At 36.9% G+C, this 17,584-nt stretch overlaps 1 protein-coding gene across 1 annotated transcript in view; it reads left to right on the top strand.

The window, feature by feature from the left end:
- The first annotated feature begins 5,038 nt into the window (after window positions 1-5,038).
- The window catches only part of LOC105463704 (arylacetamide deacetylase like 2), a 30,293-nt gene continuing 17,747 nt past the window's right edge, over window positions 5,039-17,584 (top strand). The window contains exons 1-3 of the mRNA XM_011710936.2: window positions 5,039-5,283; window positions 14,002-14,224; window positions 17,208-17,277. Of these exons, the coding sequence (XP_011709238.1) occupies window positions 5,146-5,283; window positions 14,002-14,224; window positions 17,208-17,277 (431 nt within the window). The 5' untranslated portion in view covers window positions 5,039-5,145. The remainder of the gene's footprint in view (window positions 5,284-14,001; window positions 14,225-17,207; window positions 17,278-17,584) is intronic.

Here is a 17,584-nt window from a genome sequence, read left to right on the forward strand (position 1 = left end):
TGTTATTTCTGCTAGCTTTGAGCTTAATTTGCTTCCCACACCGCCAGTTCCTTAAGGTGTAAATTTAGGTTGCTGACTTGAGATTTTTCTCTTTCTTTCTTTCTTTTTTTCTTTTCTTTTCTTTTCTTCTTTTTTTTTTTTTTTGGTTGCATTTTCAGCTATAAATTTCCCTCTTAGCACTGCTCTGCTGCAACTCATAAGTTTTGGTGTGTTGTGGTTTTGTTTTCATTCATCTCTTTGTATTCTCTAATTTTCCTTATGATTTTTTTTTTCTCTGACCTATTGATTGTTTAAAAGCGTGTTGTTTAGTCTGGGTGCAGTGGCTCATGCCTGTAATGCCAGCACTTTGAGAGGCCAAGTGGGAGCATTGCTTGAGGCCAGGAGTTTGCAACCACCTTGGACAATATAGGTATATCCTGTCTGTACAGAAAATTAAAAAATTAATTGGGTGTAGTAGCACACACCTGTAGTCTTAGCTACTCAGGAGGTTGAGGCAGGAGGCTGAGGCAGGAGGATTGCTTGAGCCCAGGAGTTTGAGGCTGCAGTGAGCTATGATTGCACTACAGCACTGCAGGCTGGGCAATAAGGCAAGACCTTGTCTACAAAAATAACAAATAAATAGAAATAAAATATGTTTAATTTCCACATATTTGTGAATTTTCCTGTGTTCGTTTTGTTATTAATTTCTAACTACACCATTTTGATCATAGAAAAATACTTTTTATGATAAGCTACTATATAAAAAATCTATTAAGACCTGTTATGTGGCCTAATATATAGTCTATCTTAGAGAATATCCCATGTGCACTTGAAATAATGTGTATTTTGTTGTTGTTGGGTGGAGTGTTCTATATATATATATGTGTTAGGTCTAGTCAGTTTATTGTGTAGTTAAAGTTCTCTATTCCTTCATATATCTTCTATCTGGTTGTTTTATTCATTCTTGAAAGTGGTTAGGATTTCAACATATAGATTTTAGGGGTGGGGCATAAACATTCAGTGTATAGCAACATTTAAAAGAAATATTTGTATGTATGTGTCCTGCACATATCATTAAAAGAAGAAGATTCATACCCACTACGTAAGTTCAGTTTGGTGTTACTCATACTATAATTTGCACTTCTTTAGGAGGAGATAAAGATAAATTGATCAACTCTACCTCTTAGGGATCACAAAAAGCAACGTAGAAGGAATTGAACTGAAAATTAAAAGGAAAAATGAATGTTTGACAAGGAGATGGGATCAGAGAAATTGAGTGGTTCATTCTAGGAGGAGAGATGTGATAAGAGCTCTAGAAGCTTTATTGGTTTGTTGTTGTTGTCGTTATACAATCATTTCCGGCAACTGCTGGGGTCAACCTAAAGTATAGGATAAAAGGAGAGACGTTGTGAAGATGGTCGGAAACATATACCGTCCTATTGAGGAATTTGTTGGATTTTCTCTCAGAAGAAATGAAGAAAATACTACTTGCTATAAAAGTGTTTGAGATTGTCTGAACTTCATAGAACTAAGTTGTGGGAAGGGGCATCCAAGACTCCATAGATATTAGTCATAGATTATGATACTGTATGGTGAAAATTTGTGAAGCTCAAATAAGCACACTGTCCTGAACTGTTTGCATGGTGCTTCAGAACTCCACACACCAAAAACCACAAAAGGGCAAATCAAACATTATTTCTCTTTCTTCCACAATGCCTCTTTCTGTTCATTTATGTGTGTGTATGTGTGATGTGTGTGAAGGCAGAAGTCTTGCTATCTTTACCTTACCTCTATTCCTCCCTTAGTTTTGGCCATAACTGACCCTTCCTAAAGTTACTTTCCAGATACCATTGCTGTTGGTGGATTTGAGAATTTCCCTTTCCTACTATCTTTAGGCATCAATTAACCAATTAACTAGGCCATCCTTTAATTTATTTTAAATGTTTATTAAGCACTGCTACATGAACAGCTTTGAGCACTTAGGGGTTGCAAGGATAAAAAAATTAGGGTGTCTTCCTTTAATAATCTTATTGTCTACTTAAAAAGGGAGGCACACAAATGAATTAAATTAAAGCTTTATAATTAGGCTAAGATGGTAAGTCCCATTTTGTCCAGGACAGTTCCAACATATGAACATTATTACTATTATTATTATTATTATTATTTTTTGTTGTTGTTGTTGTTGTTGTTGAAACAGAGTCTCGCTTTGTCGCCCAGACTGGAGTGCAGTGGCCGGATCTCAGCTCACTGCGAGCTCCGCCTCCCGGGTTCACGCCCTTCTCCTGCCTCAGCCTCCCGAGTAGCTGGGACTACAGACGCCCGCCACCTCGCCCGGCTAGCTTTTTGTATTTTTTAGTAGAGACGGGGTTTCACCGTGTTAGCCAGGATGGTCTCGATCTCCTGACCTTGTGATCCGCCCGTCTCGGCCTCCCAAAGTGCTGGGATTACAGGCTTGAGCCACCGCGCCCGGCCATGAACATTATTTTTAATAATAGTGTCACCTTTACTTTAATAGTGTTCTTCTTTAAATGATAGACTATATTAAGTTATAACTAAGGAATTCAGAGAAGCCTGAAATATAGGTGAATAAAAATAAATGTTTAAATAATTCAATTTTGATAGACTTAAAGAGGTCCAATATATACCTTTAATGATATATATGATATATATATATACTTATAACGTTTACTTATGTCAGTAAAATGATATATATACTTATATCATTAAAAGTATACATTGGACCTCTGATATGAGTGTATTCTATTACTAAAAATTATTTCCCATAAGTATCAATCCTGTACTTACTATTTACTATGTCCTGACACATCAGAGAGAAAATCTCTAGTACTCCTTGTATCTCTGAAGAATTTTCAGGTGATCAGCTCTAATGTGGACAGGGTCTCTCTCAGGCTGTCAGGTTGCAGCAGGCACAAGTCCAACATTTGCATTTGATGTTCTCTGCCACCCTAGGCTAAATTATTCATGTGAATTAGTCCTAAAGATTTACCACTGAAACACATGAACAAAGTCACTATATGTATTAGTCAGGGTTCTCTAAAGGAATAGAACCAACAGGAGATAGATAGATAGATAGGTAGATAGATAGATAGATAGATAGATAGATAGATAGATAGATGATATACACATGTACACACACACGGATATACCTATATAACTATGTATAGATATCTATCATATATTTATATCTCCAAATCTATATATACATCTATATAGCTATATAAATCTATATATCTATTATCTATTGTATCATAACATGGATAGATACACACACATTTATATATATTTATAATATATAAATGTATATATAATGTATTATATATACATATAATATATAAATATATAACATAAATTTATATATTATATGCACACATTTTATATTTATGATATATAAATTTATATGTTAATAATATATTTATAATATATAAATATGTGCTTGTGTTTATCCATATATTAGTGTGTATGTATGTGTGTATATATATTTTATATATATATATAATATATATAAAGTGTAAATTGGCCCACACAATTATTTAGGCAAAGAAGTCCCACAGTATGCTGTGTATAAGATGGAGAACCAGAACCAGGAAAGTTAATGTTCTATAAAACCAGTCTGAGTCTGAAGAACTGAGAACTGGGAGCAGGGAGGTGGTGTCTGGTGTGAGTCTCAGAGTCTAAAGGCCTAAGAACTAGGAACTCCAATATCCAAGGGCAGGAGAAGATGGATGTCTGTTGTGCTTTGTTAAGTGAAGAATAATTTAAGTTAGGTTTGGTGTAGTCAGGTGCAGCATAATGAGGACATTTAGACTGGAATGTCAAAAAGATGAAGTTTATTTACTTGAAGTTTCCAGAAAGAGGAGGGTAAAATGTCTCGCAGAGCCAATGGAAAGCGGGAGGCAGTCAAGGATACTGTCTCTCAACCAGCAGGTGAAAAGCAAGCAAGAGATGGAGGGACCTATGGGTAGAACCCTTTATCGGGGTTCAGGATGACCTAGGTGGGTTTTCCACAACAGAGTTGGATTTAATTTGAAGGAAGCATGAGTTTAACTGTGAGAACTTGGGTTACATGATTGTATTTACCAGAATTAAAGCAGAAGTAAGGCAGCAAATGGGGCCTTATCTATCTAGAAACAAAAACAGAAACTGGGTGGAGACTGTCTCGAAATATGTAGGTCATTTGTGACAAGCCGAGGACAGACCAAGAAGGTGGTGCTGAGGCAGCACTAATATGAATTAGAGTTACAACAATGTCCCAGCCCAAGAAGAGAGTGAATTTACCTTTCCACCACATACTGGTCTGTTCAGGCCATCAGTAAGTAGATTGGATTCTGCCTACCCACATTGGGGAGGGTGATTTTCTTCATTCACTCTGCCAGTTCAAATGCTAATCTTTTCCAGAAACACTCTCAAAGACATACCCAGAAATTCTTTTTTTACGAGCTATTTACTATTAACGAGCATCCCTTAGCTCAGTCAAATTGACACATAAAGTTCATCATCATACTATGTAATCCTCTAAAAAAACAGATAATTGCGCTGAGCTTCCTGGCTTAGTCTATGGAAAAATTCCAGTTTGATGCTTAACAGAACTCGAACAAGCCCCCTCATCCCTTGTTTTTTAATCCAAAACTTGTTCCACCACAAGAAAGTTTTGTTAACATGGTTAATAATCCATGATAACAGCATTAGCCTGGATTTTGACATAATATCAGCAAACTTAAAAAACAAAAAACAAAACAAAACAAAAACCTGTTTTTAAAACCTGTTGCAACCACCACCCAACCACTAAAATTTGCTTCATGACTTATTCAGTGCTTTCATTTAGGTTCTGATTTAAGTCTCAATAATAAAGTTGTTTTGGGCTGATGATGGTATCACAGGACGAAGAAACACTGTAAGAGCATTAAATTGCATGATAATAATGCATGCACACCCTGATGAATTATGACATCTGTTCCAGTCTGTGTGCTTGCAAAACAAGTTACTAGCGACACTGTAACATTTGAATTGAAAATTAGCTTCATGTTGTTAAGACAATCACATTACCTGAGAGAGTTCCCAAGTCTACATTTGCTCTACTGGTTACTATTCAGTGTTTATGAAAAATTTTAATCTCAGTACTGTGAAGAAGCTGGAAAAAGGGATATTATGATGCTAAAAGCTCTCTGTTTGGGGCTGCTCTGTGTTATTTTTGTCTCTCATTTTTACACACCCATGCCAGACAACATTGAAGAAAGCTGGAAAATAATGGCCTTGGATGCCATCGCTAAAACTTGTACATTTACGGTAAGGTTAACATTTTTTTCTGTTCGATATTGGGATGACTTATTGATGAAAAATGGATGCTTATGAACTCTTTTATTAATAGTATTAATATCACCATTTTGAAAGAACCATTGCTTGAGTAAATTAATTAAATAATATTAAGTAAATAAAACTTCCTACATCTGTGCGAAACAATGAGACAGAATTCTCACTTCTAAGACTTTATGTCTAAATGTGACATGTATACAATAAATTTATTGTGACATGTATAAAATAAAAGGCTTTGAGGTTTATTTGAGAATTTGACTTAAATTTGAACTTTCAGGAACAACCTAGTCCCATAATTATCTTTTAGCCGTTCAGATATACGTTATTGATATTTGTAACTCTTTGATATTAATTTAAGCCTCTTACTATTTAATGGCTTTAATAGTCCATCTTCAATTCTAAATTGCTGGTTTTCAGGGACTATCTGACTGGGCATGTGCAGAATTAATTATAAATTCATGCAAAAATAGTTCCTTTAAAAGGAAGAGATAGGATTAGAAACTAATATTTTTGAGTTCTTAAATTGTGTAGGCTTTGTATAATATGTACTTCCATTGATTTCCCAATATCCTGCAATTATTTTTATCTAGTTATGGGGTGGGGGAAGAGATTGAGAAGAGCACCTGCAGGTAAAAAGTAACAGCTCCATAATTTGAACTCTAAACTGTCTCATTTTGAAATACATACACTTTCTGCCAAGCCAGATAGCTTCCAGAAAGGGTAACAATAAGAGGCTCAAAGGAGAAGGCAACAGCAGAAGATGATCAGAAAAAAGCGAGCAATCCATGGTCTAAGAAGGAGAGGCTGTCTTTTGATGCTTTGTACAGCAAACAATACACTTGTTTTGTGAAACCACAGTCAGCTACTTCTGATATCTGCTAATATTTTCCCCTGTAATCACTTCTAGAGGCTTATCTTCTCCATAACTTTTCTCCAATACTCTTACTTCCTGAGTAAGCATATGTGGGTAAGCAAGTGTCAGTTCCACAGAGAAAATGCTATCTTTCCTTCCTTGATTATCTCATTTGTATCGCAGACCATTAACTTGTTTAAACCCCACTATAGCCCACTGAAGGACTTATTATTATTACTATCATATAGACAAGGAAATTGAGCTACAGAAAGTAATTTTCTTAATGTCAATCAGCTAGTAAGCAGTAGCATAAGATGCTGGTTTAAATGGATGCAAACTTGGCTTTGACATTTACTGGCTACAACTTAGAGTTTCTGCATACTTCCTGGTCATTAAAGTATAGGGGTTAGCACGGTGGCTCACGATTGTAATTTCAGTACTTTGGGAGACCAAGGCAGGTGGATCACCTGAGGCTAGGAGTTCAAGACCAGCCTGGCCAACATGGGGAAACCCCATCTGTACTAAACATATAAAAATTAGCCAGCTCTGGTGGCGCACACCTGTAATCCCAGCTACTGGGGAGGCTGAGGCAGGAGAATCATTTGAATCCGGGAGGCGGAGGTTGCAGTGAGCCTAGGTCATGCCACTGCACTCCAGCCTGGATGACAGAGCAAGATCCCATCTCAAAAAAAAAAAAAAATTAAATTAAAATTAAGAAAATAAAGTATAGTGGCTAGATGTTCTCAATTGCCCTGTAAATACCTTAATTTCCTTGGAATAATTATAATAATTAAGATTGTTTACTGTGTTATCAACCATGTAATTTTTAAGATTTTTTTATGAGTAAACTGTCCAGTGACATAACACAAAAGTCCTGGAAAAGCTGGTCAGAAATACCAAAGGCAACTTTTTTCAAGGACCTCAAATATGGAATTTAAGTGTGAGGAAAGTGCACTAATCTTTTTGGCATTGAAAGCCAAAAAATTTGGATTATTACTAGTGTGGTCATATGACAATATTTAAAACTTTGAATTAAATAAAATGAACAATGAAGAAAGAAAACATGACAGCATGCCTACAAAATGGGTTTTTTTCCCTGAAAAAAAAATTACAAATCAAAAATAATTACAGCAGCACAAAAAAAAAACTACTAGTAAATTAATGGATTTTGAATAGGACAGCTCTCAGCCTAAAATACTAAATATTTGAGATTTTCTTCTTTTTATACACAAGGATTTATTATTATTATTATTATTTTTTGTCTTTTACTTCAAGTTCTGGGATACATGTGCAGAACGTGCAGGTTTGTTACATAGGTATACACGTGCCATCGTGGTTTGCTGCACCTATCAACTTGTCATCTAGGTTTTAAGCCCTGCATACCTTAGGTATTTGTCCTAATGCTCTCACTCCCCTTTTCCCCCACCTCCCTACAAGCCCTGGTGCATGATGTTCCTCTCCCTGTGCCCATGTGTTCTCATTGTTCAACTCCCACTTGTGAGTGAGAACATGCGATGTTTGGTTTTCTGTTCCTGTGTTAGTTTGCTGAGAATGATGGCTTCCAGCTCCATCCGTGTCCCTACAATGGACATGAACTCATTCCTTTTTATGGTTGCATAGTATTTCATGGTGTATATGTGCCACATTTTCTTTATCTATTCTATCATTGATGGGCATTTGGGTTGGTTCCAAGTCTTTGTTATTGTGAATAGTGGTGCAATAAACATTAAGTGTGCATGTGTCTTTACAGTAGATATATTCATAATCCTTTGGGTATATTCCAAGTAATGGGATAGCTGGGTCAAATGATATTTCTGATTAAAGATCACTGAGGAATCGTCACACTGTATTTCACAATGGTTGAACTAATTTACACTCCCACCAACAGTGTAAAAGTGTTCCTATTTCTCTGCATCCACGCCACCTTCTATTGTCTCCTGACTTTTTAATGATCACTATTCTAACTGGTGTGAGATGATATCTCATTGTGGTTTTGATTTGTATTTCTCTAATGACCAGTGATGATGAGCTCTTTTTTGTGTTTGTTGGCTGCATAAATTTGTTCTTTTGAGAAGTGTCTGTTCATAACCTTTGCCCACTATTTGATGTTTTATTCTTGCAAATTTGTTTAAGTTCCTCATAGATTCTGGCGTTTAGACCTTTGTCAGATGGGTAGATTGCAGAAATGTTCTCCCATTCTGTAGGTTGCCTGTTCACTCAGATGATAGTTTCTTCTTCTGTGCAGAAGCTCTTTAGTTTGATTAGATCCCATTTGTCGATTTTAGCTTTTGTTGCAGCTGCTTTTGGTGATTTAGTCATGAAGCCTTTGCCCATGCCTATGTCCTGAATGGTATTGCCTAAGTTTTCTTCTAGGGTTTTTATGGTTTTAGGTCTTACATTAAAGTCTTTAATCCATCTTGAGTTAATTTTTGTATAAGGTATAAGGAAGGGGTCCAGTATAAGCTTTCTACATATGGCTAGCCAGTTCTCCCAGCACCATTTTTTAAATAGAGAGTCCTTTTCCCATTGCTTGTTTTTGTCAGGTTTGTCCAAGATCAGATGGTTGTAGATGTGTGGTGTTATTTTTGAGGGCTCTGTTTTGTTCCATTAGTCTATATGTCTGTTTTGGTACCAGTACCATGCTGTTTTGGTTACTGTAGGCTTGTAGTATACTTTGAAGTCAGGTAATATGATGCCTCCAGTTTTGTTCTTTTTGCTTAGAATTGTCTTGGCTATACAGGTTCTTTTTTGGTTCCACATAAAATTTAAAGTAGTTTTTTATAATTCTGCAAAGAAAGTCGATGGTAGCTTAATGGAATAGCATTGAATCTATAAGTTACTTTGAGCAGTATGGCCATTTCCATGATATTGATTCTTCTTATCTATGAGCATGGAATTTGTTTTCCCATTTGTTTGTGTCCTCTCTTATTTCTTTGAGCAGAGGTTTGTAGTTCTCCTTGAAGAGGTTCTTCATAATTCATGTAAGTTGTATTCCTAGGTATTTTATTCTCTTTGTAGCAATTGTGAATGGAAGTTGACTCATGATTTGGTTCTCTGCTTGTCTATTACTGGTGTATAGGAATGCTTGTGATTTTTGCACATTGATTGATTTTGCATATTGCTTTGCTGAAATTGTTTATCAGCTTAAGGAGTTTTAGGGCTGAGACGATGCGATTTTCTAAATATACAACCATGTCATCTGCAAACAGACAATTTGACTTCCTCTCTTACTATTGGCATACGCTTTATTTCTTTATTGCCCTGGCCAGAGCTTCCAATATTGTGTTGAATAGGAGTGGTGAGAGAGCATATCCTTGTCTTTTGCCAGTTTTCAAAGAGAATGGTTCCCGCTTTTGCCCATTCAGTATGATATTGGCTATGGGTTTGTCAGAAATGGCTCTTATTGTTTCGAGATATGTTCCATCAATACCTAGTTTATTGAAAGTTTTTAGCATGAAAGGTTGTTGAATTTTATAGAAAGTGTTTTCTACATCAATTGAGTTTCTTGTCATTGGTTCTGTTTATGTGATGCATTATGTTTATTGTTTTGCACAGGATGAAGCAGTCTTGCATCTCAGGGATCAAGCCTACTTGATCGTGGTGGATAAGCTTTTTGATGTGCTGCTGGATTTGGTTTGCCCATATTTTATGGTGTATTTTTGCATTTATGTTCATCGGGGATATTGGCCTGAAATTTTTTTGTGTGTGTCTCTGCCAGTTTTTTTGTATCAGGATGAAGCCAGCCTCATAAAATTAGTTAGGGAGGAGTCATGTTTTTCTATTGCTTGGAATAATTTCAGAAGGTACGGTACCAGCTCTTCTTTGTACCTCTGGTAGAATTTGGCTGTGAATATGTCTGATCCTGGGCTTTTTTTGGTTGGTAGGCTATTAATTACTGCCTCAATTTCAGAACTGGTTATTGATCTCTTCAGGGATTTGATGTCATCCTGGTTTAGTCTTGGGAGGGTGTATGTGTCCAGGAATTTATCCATTTCTTCTAGAATTTCTAGTTTATTTGCATAGAGGTGTTTATAGTATTCTCTGATGCTTGCTTGTATTTCTGTGGGATCAGTGGTGATATCCCCTTTATCATTTTTTATTGTGTCAATTTGATTCTTCTCCCTTTTCTTCTTTATTAGTCTAGCCAGTGGTCTATCTAGTTTGTTAATCTTTTCAAAAATTGGATTTGTTTGCTCTTGCTTCTCAAGTTCTTTTAATTGCGATGTTCGGGTGTCGATTTCAGACCAGAAGCTTTCTGATGTGGCCATTTAGTGGTATAAATTTCCCTCTTAACAGTGCTTTCGTTGCGTCCCAGAGGTTCTGGTACATTGTCTCTTCATTCTCACTGGTTTCAAAGAACTTTGTTATTTCTGCCTTAATTTAGTTATTTACCCAGTAGTCATTCAGGAGCAGGTTGTTCAACTTTCATGTAGTTCTGCGATTTTGAGTGAGTTTCCTAATCCTGAGTTCTAATTTGATTGTGCTGTGGTCCAAGAGACTGTTTTTTTTTTTTTATGATTTTCATTCTTTTGCATTTGCTGAGGAGTGTTTTACTTCCAACTATGTGGTCGATGTTAGAAAAAGTGCTATGTGCTGCTGAGAAGAATGTATGTTCTGTTGATTTGGGGTGGAGAGTTCTGTAGATGAATATTAGGTCCACTTGGTCCAGAACTGAGTACAAGTCCTGAGTATCCTTGTTAATTTTCTGTCTCATTGATCTGTCTAATATTGACAGTGGGATGTTAAGGTCTCCCACTACTATTGTGTGGGAGTCTAAGTCTCTTTGAAGGTCTCTAATAATTTGTTTTATGAAACCTGGTGCTCCTATATTGGATGCAGATGTATTTAGGATAGTTAGCTCTTCTTGTTGCCTTGGTACCTTTACCATTATGTAATGTCCTTCTTTGTCTTCTTTGATCTTTGTTGGTATAAAGTCTGTTTTATCAGAGACTAGGTTTGCAACACTTGCTTTTTTTTTCTTCTTCTTCTTCTTTCCATTTGCTTGGTAAATCTTCCTTCATCCCTTTATTTTGAGCCTATGTGTGTCTTTCAATGTGAGATGGGTCTCCTGAATACAGCACACTAGTGAGTCTTGACTCCTTATCCAATTTGCTAGCCTGTGTCTTTTAATAGGGGCATTAACTCATTTACATTTAAGGTAAACATTGTTATGTGTGAATTTGATCCTGTCATCCTGATGCTAGCTGGTTATTTTGCACATTAGTCAATGCAATTTCTTCAGAGTGTCATTGGTCTTTATATTTTGGTGTGCTTTTTCAGTGGCTGGTACCAGTTTTTGTTTTCCATATTTATTTTCTTTCCATATTTCTTTCCTTTCCATATTTCCTCCATATTTCCTTTTGCAAGGCAGGCCTGGTGGCAACAAAATCCCTCAGCATTTGCATGTCTGGAAAAGATTTTATTTCTCCTTTGCTTATGAAGCGTAGTTTGACTGGATATGAAATTCTGGGTTGAAAATTCTTTTCTTTAAGAATATTGAATATTTGTCCCCACTCTCTTGTGGCTTGTAGAGTTTCTGCAGAGAGATCCACTGTTAGTCTGATGGGCCTCCCTTTGTAGATAACCTGATCTTTCTCTCTGGCTGCTCTTAACATTTTTCCTCTGTTTTAATCTTAGAGGATCTGATGATTATGTGTCATAGAGTTGCTCTTCTCAAGGAGTATCTTATACAGTGTTCTCTGTATTTCCTGAATTTGAATATTGGCCTGTCTTGCTATACTGGGGAAGTTCTTCTGGATAATATCCTGAGGTGTGTTTTCCAACTTGATTCCATTCTCCTTGTCACTTTCAGGTGCAACAATCTAATGTAAGTTTGGTCTTTTCACATTGTTCCACATTTCTTGGAGGCTTTGTTTGTTCCTTTTCATTCTTTTTTTTCCCTAATCTTGTCTTCACACTTTATTTCATTAAGTTGATCTTCAGTCTCTGATCTCCTTTCTTCCACTCGATTGATTCAGCTATTGATACTTGTATATGCCTCACAAAGTTCTTGTGCTGTGTTTTTCAGCTCCATCTGGTCATTTATGTTCTTCTCTAAACTGGTTATTCTACTTAGCAGTTCCCATAACCTTTTATCAAGGTTCTTAGTTTCCTTGCAGTGGGGTAGAACATGCTCCTTTAGCTCAGAGGAGCTTGTTATTATCCACCTTCCGAATCCTACTTCTGTCAATTCGTCAATCTCATTCTCCATCCACGTTTGTGCCCTTGCTGGAGAGGAGTTACAATCATCTGGAAAAGAGTCATTCTGGTCTTTGGAATTTTCAGCATTTCTGGGCTGGTTTTTCATCATTTTCATGGACTTATCTACCTTTGATCTTTGAGGCTGATGACCTCTGGACGGGGTTTTTGTGTGGGGGTCCTTTTTGTTGATGTTGATGTTGTTGGTTTTTGTTTGTCAGTTTTTCTTCTAACAGTTAGGCTCCTCTTCTGCAGGTCTATTGCAGTTTGCTGGATGTCCATTCCAGACCCTGTTTGCCTGGGTATCACCAGTGGAGGCTGCAGAACAGCAAAGATTGCTGCTTGCTCCTTCCTCTGGAAGCTTCATCCCAGAGGGGCACCATCCTGATGCCAGCCAGAGCTCTCCTGTATGAGGTGTCTGTTGACCCTTGCTGGGAGATGTCTCCCTGTCAGGAGGCACAGGGGTCAAGGACGCATTTGAGGAGACAGTCTGTCCCTTAGCAGAGATCAAGCACTGTGTTGGGAGACTCCTCCTTCTCAGGATCAGCTACTCTCTTCAGAGTCAGCAGGCGGGAAAGTTTCAGTCTGCTGAAGCTGTGCCCACAGCGTCCTCTTCCCCCAGGTGCTCTGTCTCAGGAAGATGGGAGTTTTATCTGTAAGCCTCTGACCAGAGTTGCTGCCTTTCTTTCATATATGCCCTGCCAAGTGAGGAGGAACCTAAAGAGGCAGTCTGGCCACAGACACTTTGCTACTTGGTGCTGAATTCTACCCAGTCCAAACCTCCCAGCCTCCTTAGCAGGGTCAGGGGAAAACCACCTACTCAAGCTTCAGTAATGGTAGACCCTTCTCCCCACACCAAGTTAGATCATCCCAGGTTGACTTCAGACTGCTGTGCTGGCAGTGAGGATTTCAAGCCAGTGGATCTTAGCTTGCTGGGCTCCTTGGGAGTGGAACCCTCTGATCGAGACCTCTTGGCTCTCTGGCTTCAGCCTCCTTTCCAGGGGAGTGAACAGTTCTGTCTCACTGGAGCTCCAAGCACCACTGGGGTACAAAAGAAACTCCTGCAGCTAGCTCCATGTCTGCCCAAACTGCCACCCATTTTTTGCTTAAAACCCAGGGCCTTGGTGTTGTAGGTACACGAGAGAATCTCCTGATTTGAAGATTGCAAAAACCATGGAAAAGCGTAGTATCTCAGCTGGGTGGCACAGTCCTTCAATGGCTTCCCTTGGCTGGGGGAAGGAGGTCCCCTGGCTCTTTGCACTTCCTGGGTGAAGCAGTGCCCCACCCTGCTTCTGCTCGCCCTCTGTGGGCTACACCCACTGCCTAACCAATCCCCATGAGATGAACTGGGTGCCTCAGTTGGAAATGCAGAAATCACCTGCCTTCTGCATTGCTCTCACTGGGAGCTGCAGACCGCAGCTGTTCCTATTCGGCCAGTTTGCCAGATATTTGAGATTTTCAAGGGCAAGAAGATTATGCAATAAGATCTTCACAGTATTATTTGGAAATAATATTTATAAATAGTCTATTTCTTTTTGTTTACTTTGCTTATTTTTTCTTCCTTTTAAACTTTCTTTTTATATACATTTGGTGTTATTTACATATCTAAATATTTAATTTTGTTTGTTTTGTTCTTACAGGCTATGTGTTTTGAAAATATGGGTATTATGAGATATGAAGAGTTTATATCCATGATATTCAGGCTGGATTATACCCAACCACTTTCAGATGAATACATCACAGTGACTGATACAACATTTGTTGATATTCCAGTACGATTGTACTTGCCAAAAAGAAAGTCAGAAACCCGAAGGCGAGCTGTAATATATTTTCATGGTGGTGGTTTTTGTTTTGGAAGTTCCAGTAAGTTCACTGTGTAAGGAAAAAGTGTAGCTAGCCCTACGTTTTTGATATAAAAACTATTTTATATAAATATACACACTTATACTGATATGTACATCTATATATATATTTGTCTGGATATGGATAAGTATAGATATAAATGTTAGATATCTAATAAAGAGACATAGACATATGTTTGGCAAAGGGGATTTTAAATTCAGTTTTTGTTTTGCTTTGTTTTTTATTATCCTTAGCTTTCATATTGAATGAATATATATCAAATGAAAATAGGATATAAAGTCAATTACTAAAACTTTTTTTCTTGGGATCTGAATTTGGAGCAGAAACATTGAGGGGATGCAGATGTTTTAATTAACAAGTCAAAAGCATTTGCTTTTGGTTACTACAAGATCAAGTTTGCAGTTATTGATAACATAATATAAACAGTAGTAAGATTTAGAATGCAGTCGTTAGTATTGACTTTAAAAAGAAAGCACAAAATAGTACTATGTGATAGTAAGCTCTTCCCATAAAGTCGAAGTTCCTTACTTGTCTTTTTAGGCATTTTTCATACAGTGATTATCCAATAAATGTTTTTGTGAAGAAAAATAGTACACACAGAGTGAATGAGAGGGACATCTGATGATCTCTAGAGGGATTATTATCCAGAATGTTCCAACTCTTTTCTTTTATGAATTTTTTTATCTTCTTTATATTTTCAATAAATTAGATTTCATCTATAATTTAATTTATATCATGCATTAAAATGGTCAGAATAACCTGCTTTCTCGATAAGATAAATACCAAGTTTGCCTCATTTCTCTTCAAAGAAATGCATTCATTCCACTGAAGTTTTTTCAGGTCTATGAAATATCCAAGTGTTCATATACATATTACCTAGGAATTGAGTAAGCATAAAAGAAATGGCCACTGATGGGAAAATATCACTTTGAAAAATACTAAGAAGTATTCCTGATTATGAGGTTTATATCTCTTTTTATTGACAATGTAAAGTAATTGTAATTACTTTTATTTTTTTAATAAATAAATTTTTTATTACTTTTATAAAGTAATTGTAATTACTTTACATTACTTTACAATGTAAAGACCGTAGGCAATGACTGTGATCAATAATTTCTAAAACTGTGAGAATTATTATTCAGGATATGACATTCCAACATTCCGCTTAGCTAAATTCTAGATGTCTTTTTTCAATATTTTGGTTTTATATTTACACATTATTCGTTTTCAGATCTCCCAAACATATGTGAATAGACTGGAAAAGACTTAGATACTTTCTATTTTTTCGCCAAGAAAAAAGACATTATAACTATTTTCTAGTATTTGCAAATTTTAATTTTCTTTCTTTTCCCCCAGGCTTCCTCTTTTTTCTTCTCTAAAACATATCAAAGTTGCTTTGAGAACTAAGAAATACAGGAAAATGTTGGTTATGAAATGAAACTGGAAATAAGACCACAAGTTCTCTGGATGAAATGGACTCCCTGTGGCTGATAAAGATACCCAAATTATGATACTAAGAACTCAGTGTCCATAATGAGTGAGAAAAGGGTGGTCACACATCCCTTTGTTCCCAGAGAAGGCAGATCCAAACATTCTGTTTGTGCCCCTGAGCTAAGATGTTTCCAAGCTAAAACACTTTGACTAGAAAACTCCTCCCACCGGTTGCTTGAAAGGGGTATCTAACAGACTTTCAGTTTGGGACTTGGAAACCACCCAGTCAGGAATCAGCTCCTTTGAACTATTTGAATAAGTTTGAATCCTTTATTTATATATATAGATCTGATTCTGATTGAGGGGTGCCAGCTGATTCTCCGTATTTAAGCCACAGACCCTCTTTTTGGTCTCTGGAGCACACTTTTATTTTCCATGGAAGGCTATGTCTCCCTAATCTGCAGATTTAAAAAAAAAAAAAAAGAAAATATGGTCTTTTGTTAACACAGTAAAGTTCAGAGAGTTCTTAGGTCTTGTACATTTTGGTCTTTATCTATGCATGGCTTTTTCTTGAAAATTAACTTAATCTTTAAGAAAACGTTATTTTTGTCTATTTAAAAGACTAGGTGACTTACTTTCCTGTGTTCCAGGTTATATATATACCCCGTGGTTAGTTTTTACTTTGCAGTTTTGTTTATGTGCAAGAGAAGGTCCAGAAAAGTCTGGAATTTGATCACAACTCTAGAATTCTCTGGATTTCTAGGATCTTGTGGTAAATAAAGCAGCAGCAGATGTCACAGAATTTGCCAATGTGATTGGCCAGGGCCCTGGTAAATAGGATATGTGGGGACCTGGGGAAAGGGGTGTGTGTGTGTGTGTGTGTGTGTGTGTGTGTGTGTGTGTGTTATGTGTCTGGGGAAAGTCAATGGCTTGTACGTCAAGCATGTCAAAACTCATATGTATATCAAGTCTTCACACTGACCTGCCAGAGGCTCTCTCATATCTGGTGATTATTCCTTAGACTCTGTCTTAATGCCAATGTTATTAGGCTATTTTATTATGTGGCATCTTCAGAGAAGACAGAGGTTTTGAAGAACCATGTTTAGAGATTTAATACATACTATTACTTTCTTTTCCTCTGACTTCTGAACTAATTAAAAACTTACAGAGTTCACATAAATGCAAGTCAAAATATTACCATTATTTCAGATGAAGTAAAATGCACCAGGATACAAAGGGTCCTGGGAAGGGTCATTGTGTACAGACAGCAGATGTCAAGACAAAATTACAATAGGCTGAACCTATTCTAGTTTATCCTCCCCAAAATAATCGGTAAAGTCATCCTTTTCTCCCTGGAGAGAGAGGCTGAAAAGACTAGGAATGGGAGAGTGTGCCATGTGGATGCAGGTCCATCTGCTTGGAAATAGGGGGTGGAAATAAAAGCTCCTATGTGATATTCACAAACCACAGTTATTTTCACATTCATATCTGTAACTGTTTCTACTGCTTTCTAATTACATGAAATACTTTGATGTTTATTTCTTCATTTCAGAACAGAGGGCTTTTGACTTCCTGAATAGATGGACTGCAAATACACTTGATGCTGTCGTTGTAGGTGTGGAGTAAGAGAATTTTTTTTTTTTTGTGGCTACTATGATTTTTGCCTTTACCATGTAGAGGTTTGATTCCCACATCAAGTCAGCTATGCTTCAAATATAATTTTTTAAATTAATATATTTTACTTGTCACCTTTTGCATCATAGACCGCTCCTCAAAGAGTTTCAGTGTCCTATTATTTTTCTGTGATTGTCAGAATATCTGAATGATACCCCAGGGTAAGCAGTTTTGGAAACACTTGCTCTAGATATGTAAGACTCAGGTCCTATAAGGCTCTAGTAGTGTCCCAAGTAACATAGCTGGACAGAAGGA

Source organism: Macaca nemestrina, chromosome 2, assembly GCF_043159975.1.
Source record: "Macaca nemestrina isolate mMacNem1 chromosome 2, mMacNem.hap1, whole genome shotgun sequence".
Taxonomy (NCBI): Eukaryota; Metazoa; Chordata; class Mammalia; order Primates; family Cercopithecidae; genus Macaca; species Macaca nemestrina.